The sequence below is a fragment of the Aulostomus chinensis genome, chromosome 22 (assembly GCF_037954235.1).
Source record: "Aulostomus chinensis isolate RoL2024-O1b breed Wild chromosome 22, RoL_Achi_v1.0, whole genome shotgun sequence".
Taxonomy (NCBI): domain Eukaryota; kingdom Metazoa; phylum Chordata; class Actinopteri; order Syngnathiformes; family Aulostomidae; genus Aulostomus; species Aulostomus chinensis.
Window position 1 is genome coordinate 932,501 of NC_141341.1, and position 12,500 is coordinate 945,000.

The 12,500-nt window shown below is 48.9% G+C and overlaps 1 protein-coding gene across 9 annotated transcripts in view; it reads right to left on the reverse strand.

Moving 5' to 3' along the window:
- col14a1b (collagen, type XIV, alpha 1b) overlaps positions 1 to 12,500 on the reverse strand; it is a 95,732-nt gene that overhangs the window by 57,150 nt on the left and 26,082 nt on the right. For all 9 annotated transcript variants that reach the window (XR_015111373.1, XR_015111372.1, XM_086194297.1 and 6 more), the window contains 3 exons: positions 3,110 to 3,268; positions 2,289 to 2,408; positions 329 to 493 (listed from right to left, as the gene is read on the reverse strand). Coding sequence is in view for 7 of the 9 variants with exons in the window: in XM_086194297.1 (XP_086050423.1) it covers positions 329 to 493; positions 2,289 to 2,408; positions 3,110 to 3,268 (444 nt within the window). In the remaining 2 variants the exon portion in view is untranslated. The remainder of the gene's footprint in view (positions 1 to 328; positions 494 to 2,288; positions 2,409 to 3,109; positions 3,269 to 12,500) is intronic.

Here is a 12,500-nt window from a genome sequence, read left to right on the forward strand (position 1 = left end):
GACAGACAGGAACTGATGATGCAACAGGTTATTTTCTACAATTAGGTCAAGGGTCAATCCTGACCTGTATTCATTTACTTTACTGCTTTAAATGGATAGTTACTCATTTAATTGATCTAACTTGCTCAGATTTCAGAATGAGAACAGAAAATGAACAAAATGAAGTCATCAGGTCTTGAACGAGTCATGTCGCGAGTCTATTTGTTCATCAAGTCACTGACGAATCAAGTTGGTGCCAAGCGGCGATGATTTAAGTCCCCGACTCTTACAAGCCTCTCGTGTACTAAACATTCCTCCTGTGTTAGACAGCCAAACACAACTGGAGTACCGATGGCGAAGAGCTCGATCCCCGCCTCCCGGAGGCTCTGTGCAGGGGGGATCACGTCGTCCTGGGACTTCCCATCTGTGATGAGGATTCCTATTTTGGGAACGCCGGGTCTGGATCCAGATTCTGGTTTGAAGCTGTTCTCCAGGATGAAGGTCAGAGCCAGACCTGTACACACACACACACACACACACACACACACACACGTAAGTTAACTGTCAATCGCTAGCACCCCAACAGAGGATAAAGGAAGAGAAGCATCAGTGAAATGCTCCTGCGACCGCGACTGAGCGAGAATCCTCCTGTCAAGACGCCATGATTCACTTCCTCTACCTTTGCTTTGACAAGCTGGATTCTTCCTTTGTGGGACAAAGCGATGTCTCCTGCTGAGGGTGGTGGAGTCAGAGGGGAACTAGAGCGACTTCCATCACTGTCAATGAATGGTGCTAATGGTTCCAAGTTAAATCCTGCCTGACAGTTTGATTGCAGCTAAGTAACCCAGCAAGGGTGCGCGAGGCTCCGCCAAAGACTCGAAAGAACAAGACGTGTTTGGGGAGCCAAGACCACCTGACAGGTTGTGGTCACATCACCAGCAGCTCAGCGACTGACTCCCTGGACCGCACATGCTCAGATCTTTGAAGAGATTCGGACCAGCCTGACATCTCACAGCTGAATTGAAGTCCTAGTGCCACCTGGTGTTCCGGAGAGAGAATGTCAATGATGCCATGAACGCATCCATGTCTACAGTTTAAGACTCCAACCACAGCAGTGGAGGGGTGCTTGACAGTAGTAAAACAGTAACTCCCTGTCCATACGGTTGGTTGCTTCCAATTGGACAGTTCAACAGTTTCTCAGCAAGAGATTTCGTCCACATCCAACAGCGTTTTGAGAGCATCTAACCTCTGAATCATGACCTGTTGTCTGAGGAACACAGGCGGACATGTCATTGAAGGTCATTTGATTTGAGTGCTGAAAAGTGGGCGTGGCAAAACAATCAAGGGGAATTACAGTGAGATGGAGGCTCAGGACTCTCAGACAAGTCAGAAGGGTTTGCGTGAGGAAGTCTGACCTCGATCCTTGACATGGCAACTGCATGAAGAATAAAAGTGTCTCCAGCTTTGACTCATGCTTGTTAAAAACGCTGTAAACTATAAAGAGTGTTTTGTGTTTCACTGAAGGATCCAAATATGGCCTGGTAGGAGGAGGGAGGGGCCGAATATCCCCATTGTTGACACAGTAATTGGAACAGTGGTCATAAACCAGCAGGAGACTGGAGACACGATCAGGTCTGGGACTGTGAATCCGACGCTGTCACACAAACGGCACCACAGAGACGAGCTGGTCTACGTTCTGGACAACCAGCAGCCTCCAACCCTCCGGAACCCAAAAGTGAAGTTTTTCTCACGATGACCAGACGTCAAGTCAGGTCAGGTTCATTTGTGTGGCACCAAACCCCAACCAAAGTTCTGTCCTGACTCTGTCCAAGTAGAGCAGGTCCAGCACCTCCCTCCTTCAATGAACCTCCACCCAACAATTCTCCATCAGCAGCACATCCTGCAACAGCAGCCACCAGAACCTTCCTTTACCAGCAGGAAGGTGGAGCAGATCCAGGATCAGTGGGGACACATGTCTGCTTTGAGCTGCTGGTCCTCAAGAGAGCCGATGTGAGGTCACGCTGGCAGAAACCTGCCAGGGCCAGCACGGATGGAGGAGATGGTGGACTGAGGTTGATGAGGTGTCAACCTCACATCCTACACGAGCCCGCCCCTCTACTGCCTGACAATTCTCTACATGCTGATTGGCTCTGACCCTCATGACATCAGTGCGACCTTAGCCGAAGCCACATTGTGTAACATGTGAAGCGGGGGTCTGGCTGGTGTCCCAGGCGACCTCGAGGGTTTACCTGCTGCCTGTGATGAAGACCATAATAACCAGAGGGGGGCGGGGCTTCTCGGCAATGTACCTGTAAGTGTGTTTCCTCCTTTATAAGGCAGGTTCTTCACTGCATCGATCACAGCCTCTTTGGTGGTGTAAGCGTTGAGATGCCACTCGATCCTGGGGTCACCACTGTACTGAGCCAAGCCTACACACACACGCACACACACACGCAAACACGCACACACACACACACACACACACACACACACACACACACAGAGTAATCAAGGGGAAGGTCAATAAGGTCATTTCTCCATCAGTATTCCACCATTTTCATGATGGACTCAGCTGATGATGGCGTCTGGGCCGGTCATCTGAGCATTGCCATGGTATCAAATGTAACATGGTAGTTTTTGGCAAGGTTGCTGATAACTGAATTGGCAGAGGGCAACAGTGCGCTTTTGACTGAAATACAATCCGTCCTGCAGCTTTGGCGGCGGGGGGCTTATCAGGCAGCCGTGGTGGCCCCTTCACTTCTCGCTGTCGGCAGCGTGAATGGAGCTCAGAAGGAGTTTCAAAATGTCCGGAGGACGGCGCCGTTTCATGATGAGAAAATAGAAAGAGACCTGCTGCACTAAAACGGAGGCGAACAGGGTCAGCTGATTACAGTCATTCTTGACCACCGCCACCGCTGCCGTGCCGTCAGTGCCTGACACGCCATGTTTCAGGTCTTAGCGTGTAATGTCAGTGGATTCATAAAACCCTTGTGAGACAACAGTTCACCGCTGCATCACTGTTAACATCTGTCACCTGTGTGACACGCGCAGCTGCAGGGCCTTCAACTTCCAACCATGTTGCCTCACCATCTCTCCGGCTACGTGCTTTTGCTTTAAGTCTGACTCGTACCGATCCTGGTCTTGTCGAACTCCACGCTGAAGGCCTTGACCAGGTTTTCCAGGAAGGCTCTGACCAGCCTGAAGTTGATGCGGCCGATACTCCAGGAGCCGTCCACCAGGATCACGATGTCGGCGATGGCTGGCGACTTACACATGAACTCATCGTCAGCTGGAGAAACACAGAGAGAAACACTAACACAACATCACGCAGCAGCCGGGGCTTGAAACTAGGACAACTTGATGTACAGCTTCTGTTCCAAATGTTAATTTTCATTCAGTTCAATGCAGTATAATTAAACCCTGGAGGAGTGAGGCTCCTGGTCTCAGCAGAGGAGCAATGGCAGCCCACGCTCTCGGTTGGCTCTGGACTTTACCGAGCGATAAACCAGGCCAGGCCAACCAGCACTGCACCACCCGAGAAAAACTAATAATCTCTTATCTTCACACAGCACTTCATGAGCCTCTTATTGAAGGTTTTAATCCCAACAGCCCCTGACAAACATCCACAAAGTTGAGGGAGACAACCAAACTACAGCAGGCGCAGCGGCGAGGAGCTTCTCTACTCCTGAAGGGGGAGTGTCCAGGTCAGCACCAGAGCCAGGAAGACAATGAGCAGCTGAGGGATCCAATAAAGGGCTGCTTCCCTCAGGGAGAGGGGCACATAGCCCCTTCCCCGATGGGATCACCACCATCTTGAGGTGGCATGGTTACTGTGACGCCATGACACCTGAAGCTATATGGCCCATTGGCCTGGGGGGGCTCACAACTCATCCACTCAGTGGAGAAAATTAGATTCTCCCTGATCTGACACTTCCATCGATGAAGGTGAAAACAACACAAACAGTTTTCTACGCAGTGACGCTCAAACATTCAAGGAGAGAAACACGTTTGTCTGGTGGGGCCTGAGGCGTCACCTCGCCATCGCACTGGACGAGATCAGAACGCCTCACACGCATCAGTCGCACACCTTCCCTCCTCTCCCACCTCACCGCTGCTGCTTCTACAGCTGCTGCATCTTTGATCCTCCTGGTGGATAAGAGAGTATTTCTCTCAGGTTCCAGCATGTTTTAACCTCTGAGTGTGTGTGTGTGTGTGTGTGTGTGTGTGTGTGTGTGTGTGTGTGTGTGTGTGTGTGTGTGTAGCAAGGGCATTCTTCAGCAGTCATTTCATTCACCGTTGACGGGAAATGAGAAGAGTATCACTCCTTACAAGTCTCTACAGTGTCGGAATTCAAACCTCCTCCGTGGCGTCTCGGAGCTGCCGTCCAATCAGACGTCGGCGGGCGGATGAAAGCAGTGACACAGTTACTGGCCTGCTCCGAGCGATGAGCTCAGCATTTATTAGCATGGAGTCATCGCAGAGAGGTGAGCAGGGAAGATGAAATACGTGTTTGTATAAGATTCGCTGCAACTGCTCCTGAGGAAGAACCACAGTCGACCTTTGTCTGCTTTACTTCCCTGAGCCCAGACTTGCAGGCAGCTATTACAGATCAGAGCCCAGGTTAAAATCAGCCAGAAAGGAGAGAACAACGGAAGCTCCCTCAGTCACATGGCATGGAAACTCTAGAACTGCTGTAAAATAATAAAATACTGGAGGCGGTAGAAAAGAGGTGTGTCCTCCACCTGTCCATCAGGTGAAAGCTGGATGTGGGATGTCAGACTCCATGTCATGACTGTCATCACATTACCGATGGTTATCCATCAAAATTGGCATTGCCTCAATACGTCGTGAGCCCCATGATGGCACTGAAGCCGACCTTCCAGCTTCTACACATCTGATTTTTGGGCGCTTGGGTGAAGTCGTGGAGGGGCGGCGTGGGGGGTCTGGATCTACGTGCTAATGCTAGGCTACGTCAGCTAATGCTAGCAGCAACAGATTTGGTACATACACTTAGATTTCGCTCCAATTTGACCCCAACTAATGTAGACCAGGACAGTCTGGTGTAGACCAGGACAGTCTGGTGTAGACCAGGACAGAAGAGTGACTCTATGACGACACCTCTACGTCACTCTCAGTGGCCGGGACGTGTCTATGTACGGTAACCGTGTCATCAGACCAGCGTCCTGCCAGGGGACAAAATCCTGAGTAATGGACGACGATGATGATGATGATGCTGAAGAGGAGGGATGACAGGTGAGAGATTATCAGCTGCTCAGGTGTTGGATGAAAGAGGCAGCAGGGTTTCAGTCAGCGGCTGTGAAACCAAGACTGCGGCGAGTCCTGCTTGATTCTCGTCCTCCCCCGCCATATTTCAGCGTTTGAAACCATCAACATTGATTAGAGGTATCACTTATTTACACTGCTTGAGTTGGGAGCGTCACCAGACGTCCACAGAGCCTGATGACACCAGACAGGAAGGGAGGAACAGTGGATAATGAGGGAAAACATGACAATACAATGTTGTAGTAGGAGAAGAGAGACCGACAAGAACATCTCAGCTAGAAGAGAGTCGTTTATGATGAGCTGCTCAAGAGCCAGAGCAAAGAAAGAGAATACAACAAATGTGTATTACGCAGAGACGATCACCTGCCCCCCCACGCACGCACGCACGCACGCACGCACGCACGCACGCACGCACGCGCGCGATTTCTAATCTACAGTTTAAGACTCGTTTCTTCGCTTGAAGGTCAGTGAGCCATGTCAGCTCAAGCAGGAGGTGAAGCTCAGCAGCTGATCTAACCCTGCCCACTTGGGCTGGGGAGCCAATCATCTCCCTCCATGCTCTCTGCTGGTCAAAAATATTCAAGCTTTGTGTTGAAGCTGCTTTGGTCGTCCCTCTGCTCGCCGTCTGTCACGCAGCCTCCATCTTTAGGTCCTGTATCTGACCTTGTCAGCGTCCCACCTGCCTTTGACTCCACGAGTGCGCCGGAAGGACAGAACCACACCGCCAAACTAAACTTACTGCAATGGCAGTTAAGTTTGTTTTTTGAGTAAAGTGTCCTGAAATGATCGTTCTGAAACTTGTTTCTGATTGGCCACAGAGACTGAGAAGCTATGATCCTGATTTCATGTCAAGCGTCTTGGAGGCGCAGTCATGAGAGCAGAGACGTCTGGCTCCACCTCTTATCATCCGGCCATAGTAGACAACTTGTTTGTTCGTATTCTCTAAGCCAATCCTAATCGTCATGGGCGTTGCCGAAGTAATGTCATAGTCATTGCGCGACTTCGACCCAACAAAGCGCCTTATCTTCTAGTGCGCTGCGTGCTACTTGCTAGCTAGCTCAAAGTTGGTTGTTGCCTCATGCAATGACGGCATGTAACCAGCAGAACGCCGATGGTGCGCCAACGCCACACCTCAGAGCTGCAACAACCCTGGCTCGTCTCCTGTGCTGTTGAAAAGTGATAAAATGTCTGTTTTTCCTAAAGTTGCATTCATGCAACCAGGTTGAACTGCAGGTCCTGTATGACAGACATCACAGCGACTTTGTGCTTCCAGATGAGCTGGAAACTAAAAGGCGTTGAAGGACGGAATCAGTCAGCTGACCTTTGACCTCCTGTTGAGTCAAATTGCCTTGCCTGGATCAATCTGTCAAATCAGGCCCCGAGGTGTGATTGCTCACCTTTGACCCTGCAGGTATTGGCCTTGCAGCTGCGGCGCCTCGCTCGGATGCAGACTCAGAGACTTCTGCGCTGCTGTAATTTTGTAGCTTCATTCAACCTCGACAAACTCAAACAGGCTTTTCTCCCTCAAATTAGGACACTTTTTTTTTAGCACAACACCTTTCAGAATGAGTCGTTTCCCTCTGCGTGGTCATTAACATGAGTGTGACAGAACCTGGAGACGTCGAATGTTCCATGGTAACTTGGGTCAACACCACCATCCTGAACCTGAGCTAGCTGATGCTAACACTTCCCACCCACTACCATTCATTGTGCTAAGCTACGTAGCATTGGTCTCAGCTCCCTAGAGAAGGGTCTCTGTCTTCTATCTGGTGCTGGCTGAACTGATATGAATGGTGAAAATGCTTTCAGAGAAGATCTGGGTCATGACCTCTTGGGTCTTTGGGTCTTGACCCTTGTCGGATCTCCCTCAGGCACTCTGTCCCAGGCATCTCTCTGCTGTAGCAGTAATGGTGGTGAATCTTCCCTCCTCCTCTTCCCCGTTCTTACCTTCCTCCCTCCACATTTCACCTGCCTATTTTAAGACTGCATCCCCTCCAGAGGGCAATTTGCACCAATTTACTGAACAGAGGTGGCAAACCGCTAACATGTTGTGTTGCTGCACGACACATCAGTGAGTCATGACTTCTACTTTTCCACCTCAAATATGAGTTGGTCACAGCTCTGCGCATCGATCAGTGCAGGCTCGTGTCAGGACGCCTCTCATTGTACCAGGGGACTTTCTCATGATAGGAGACAACAAACACAGATGCTGGTGGAGAGAAACAGGTTTCCAGGTTGAGACAAAGCATCCTCCTCAAGACGAATGCTCACATGGCTCAGCAGACGTCTGTAAAACCGAGCTCTCGTTGTCCCACTGGGCTGATCCAGTGACGTAGCTGTCAACGGGACCAACGCTTCACGCTATTGTCATCCAATTGATGAGCATCATTGTTTTGTAAGAGATGATTTAAGAGTCTGAGATGCGGCAGATACTCCTGGAACATTACAACGATAGCTTGAGCCTGGTAGCTCAGCCTGCTATCACACCATCAGCGTTCTATGTAAAATCTGCTGCAAAAGTTATTTTCTGAATGCACAGCAGGAACATCCTAAAGCGAAGGGGCAGCTACGCAAACACGTCAGCGATAAATGAGCTTTCTTTAGGAAGTAAACGGAATTTTGGTGTATTTTCAGTTCTCCTTCAAAGTTTGCCGTCTGTAGAGCAACGACCGCTGCTCCAGACCTCAACGTGTGCTACGTCTTGGCAAAAAAAAAAATCAAAATTCTTTCCCCACTTCAGATGGATTTCTCTGATACGGCGTGACAGGAAGTGGCCTCAGTAGATGATCTCACCTGCCCGGTAGCCCTGGCACGGCTAAGCTAGCCGGACATTTCAGGCTCTGTGGTCGGCATGAAGCTGGACTCACTGGTGACGCTGGCAGAGAGCAGGACACTGGACAAACTGCTGGACATTTTTGACAATGTCAGCCGCCCCTGCACACCGTCACCATAACCATGGGAGCCTGCTCCTCCCCAAATGTAGGACAGACTTAAGAACTCCTGTCCTTCCTCCCACCAGGATCTGTTACTCCTCACTTAGGGGGGAGGAACAGGAGGAGGAGGCCAGCAGGAACAATCATCTGGACACTCTTCTTCTGCAGTAACATCAAGCATTCAAGTCCAACATTTAACTGCTAACTTTAGTAGTGATTTCATTTGACCTGAATCTTGTGTTTATATATTTACTGAAGAGTCTATTGTCTATCTTATACCGTATTTTTATATACACACACACATATATACATACACACATATGTATGTATATATATATACACATACATATATATACGTATATATATACGTGTGTGTGTGTGTATATATATACACAGTATATATGTGTATATGTGTATGTATATATATATATATATATACATACATACACAGTAAATATATGTGTGTGTGTATATATATACACAGTATATATGTGTATATGTGTATGTATATATATATACATACACAGTAAATATATGTGTGTGTATATATATATACATACACAGTATATATAAGTGTGTGTGTATATATATATACATACACTGTGTATATATATACTGTGTGTGTATATATATATACTGTGTATATATATATGTGTATATATATATACACTGTGTGTGTGTGTATATATATCTATATATATCTATATAGATATAGATATATATAGATATAGATAGATATCTCCTAAATGAAGGAGTCGAGGGAGAGGCTGAGAAGTGGCACCACCCAGATCAACGCTCCTGCGCCGGAACCTCCACCGGACACCGACTCCTGACTCCTTTGTTTGTGGTTGTTGTTGAGTTCAGCCGCTGGAGCGGGAGGCGGCTGTTCCTCTGCATTGCGCTGGAATGATCTGACTGGATGAGCCTGACTTACTCGTAGATCAACGCACCTCATCACTGCCACCATAAATCTCGTCAGGCCCAGTGAATCAGCGCCGCGCTGAGAGGGTTAACAGCTCCGACGGTGGAGGGAGGGGCTGTTGTCTCAGCGATGGTTAATGCTGAAACGTCCTCAACATTCAGCCTGATGCATTAGACGTGACAGTAGGGAAGTGTCCAGGCTAGCGTCATTTACCCTACTTACACACCAGCCCGTTGGCACTTCAGCCCCCCACGTCTCTGCGCAGCAGCTCATAATCGGATGAATATTCAGTGAAACGCCTGTGCACTGGTAGCAGCGTGGAGCTGAAGCAGGTGCAGAGAAGTAGGAGCTTCTCTGACCACGAAGAGTCCACGTTTTCCTAAAATGCACCTGCTGACACCTCCAATAACTGATTGTGATGAGGTCATCAAGTTTCAGCACATTTTCAAGCACCGTCCTGTGTGGAGAAGGAGCCTGTTGCTGCACCTGTCGCCTGCACACAACCAGAGACACTCAGGTGACACACAGGTGACACGCAGGTGACACGCAGGTGACACGCAGGAAGCTCAGGAGGCCGAGTTCTTTCTGTTGCTAAGACACGTCAGCCTTGAAAAGAACATGGTTAGCGGGACTCAACTCATAATGGTTTAAAATAAAGAAATAAAAACTTTCAAAGCCCGAGATAAAAATAGGAACGTTTTACTAAAAAAAACAAAAAAAAAAAACAAATAAAAAGATGAATTATAATCGAATGGTCAGCTGGCAGCAAACCCAATGACAAGATCGTGAAAATGAACAAATGCTAATGAGTGAATGTGGAAAATATTCAAAGGCATGAACACTGCTGGCGTGATGTTGTCTCTGTTACAACCACTGGTTTTATTTTAACATCGTTAACTGGTACTTCTCAAGTACAGCTCAAGTAGCTGTACTTTACATGAATATCTAAGGGACTTTGTACTTTCACTCCATCAACTGAACCATTAGTTACTCAAATATTTTGCTGGAGGACAAAATCATCTCAGCAGGAGGTCTCCAGGTCAGTGGCTGACAGACTGAACACTCAAGTATCAGATACAAGGAGTACACTGACGTTGATTCTGAAGTAAACCCTAATACTTCTCTACTTTTACTTTACTAGAATTGTAAACGGAAACTTGGACTGTTGCTTATTCTTACCAGTAAAGGAACTGTGTACTCAACATTGCAGCGGGGGAGAGAAACGCCGCGTCCTACGTGGGACGTTGGTCTCTGGGTGAACCGGCTTCACCGCGTCGCCTCCTGCTCCTCCAGGAGTTCACAGTTTTATTTACTGAGCTGTGAGTGCCAGATATTCTTCATATTGTGGGGACATAAATCTCTCTGAACACTGACGACGTGGAGCCAAAGCCCCAGCACGTAAATCACTGAGCGCTGAGTCAGACTTCGTGGTTACAGACGAACCCAAACTCAGATGGAAGCAGAAGTCGTTTGATTCATTACTCAAATATTCACAAAAATGATAAAAACACTGGACGCTAATTAAGAGGGTGGTGACCACACGGATGAAGCAGAGGATGAAGCGCATTCAGAAGGAGCCGTCTGTTTAGGAGACCCGTGGTAGAGGCTGCCGAGGACGGACGAGCTAACAAGAGAAACGGGTGAAGAACAGCTAACCCACACGCAGGAGGGGAGAGGTTTTTCAAATTAAAACAGGAACTGGCAAAAGACCAGCACAAACCACACCATCGTCTGGTAGGTAAGCAGGTACGGAGGCGTACGCTCTTTAATGAGAACACTCAGCAGCATGAAAAAGTAAAGTTAACCACAGGATAACGGCCTTGAGTCGATCTGCCAAGCAATCACGGCATAAATAGTTCAGTACTGCGAGTGGAGCTGGCGGAGCCTGACACTGAGGATGGACGGTCAGAGCCACCGCTCCTTGACCTGCACGCCTCTTTCTCTCCTTCACTGTGAACCATGAAACAAACCAGAAATCAAACTCTTGATGCCTTCTGGTGTCAAAACAAAAGCTTTGAAATATTTTCAGAAAACTAAATCAGATTTCGGTCTAAAACACGGAAGCTAACAGACAACAGCAGGGCAGGCACCACGTTTGTCAAAACCCTGACAGAGGCGATGCTGATAGAAGGAGATGGCGGCTACCAGGTGAGGTGAAGCGACGCGACCCGGCGCTCATCTACTGGTCACACCAGAGAACAACGAAGACCTCATGACAGACAGACGAAGACCAGGAGGAGACAAACGAGAGCAAGAGGACAAATTTCAGGATGAACAGGTGGGAGAGAACAAACGTGAAGGAGAGAGGAAGACGGGGGAAGGAGGTGTCCAAGCCTGTGATGGAAAAAATGAAATCAGTGTAAAAGAAAAAAGTGATCATGAAAAGGAGGAGAGTTTAGAGGTCAAAAAATGAAAATGTGTCTGGCTGACAGCCCTGAAACCCCTGAGGGAACAACAGGGAACCCAGCTGACAAACGAGTCAAACCCAAGGAAATACTTGAAGACGCTGACAGCAAACCGAAGGGGATCTCTGATGACGACGGACAGCGCAAACAGGCTGGAAGAAAGAAACCACGGTGAAGGACCGAAGCTATGTGGTGGTCGTGGTTTCTCCACCGACCAAATCCAGTTGACGTGTGCGTGCATGTTTAGCTCTGCGCATTCACCCGCAACTGTTCGAGGCCACCAAAAAAATCCTCAACGCCATCACACAGCAGACGTGAGCCAGGCTCAGCAGAGGTCACGGGAATTCTTCCACATCCTTTGTGGGGGGCAATCCGACAAATCAGGCGGAAGCCAACATTTAACTTCCGCAACACTCCTCAGCCAAATACTGGATCAACGTGAGGCGGGGCCTCCACAGACAGGTCTGGATGAGTTAAGGTTGAAGTTCCATTTGTTTGATGGGCGGAGCAGAGGTGGCAGAAACGACGTGAAGGAGAGATGCAGCCGAGGTCCGTGGCCCAGTGAGGAGTGGTCACTGTTCCAGTGATACTGGTGACAAGGGGCTTTTCACACCCACCAGGGGAGGCGCTAGAGCTGCAACCAGCTCACATCCCCTAAGCCAGCTGCCCCCCTCACAGACACGCAACACCCAACCAGATGGGGGCGACAAAAAGCATCCAGCTCCTTGCCCCCATGTCACAAGACAACCCCACCGGCCGCTGCACTACCCGGACGCCATGATGAAGACGGGTAGTGATGCAAGATCAGCTGCACAGAGGAGAGGCGGTGGTGAGCCGCTGCATCTAGTGGCAGCGCCAGGGACCCACCTGACCATCAATCCATCTGCCATCAGATTAAAAGTCAAGTGATGTCAAGATGGAAAGCACACGTGTAGTGAGAGGAACACACACACACACACACACACACACACACACACA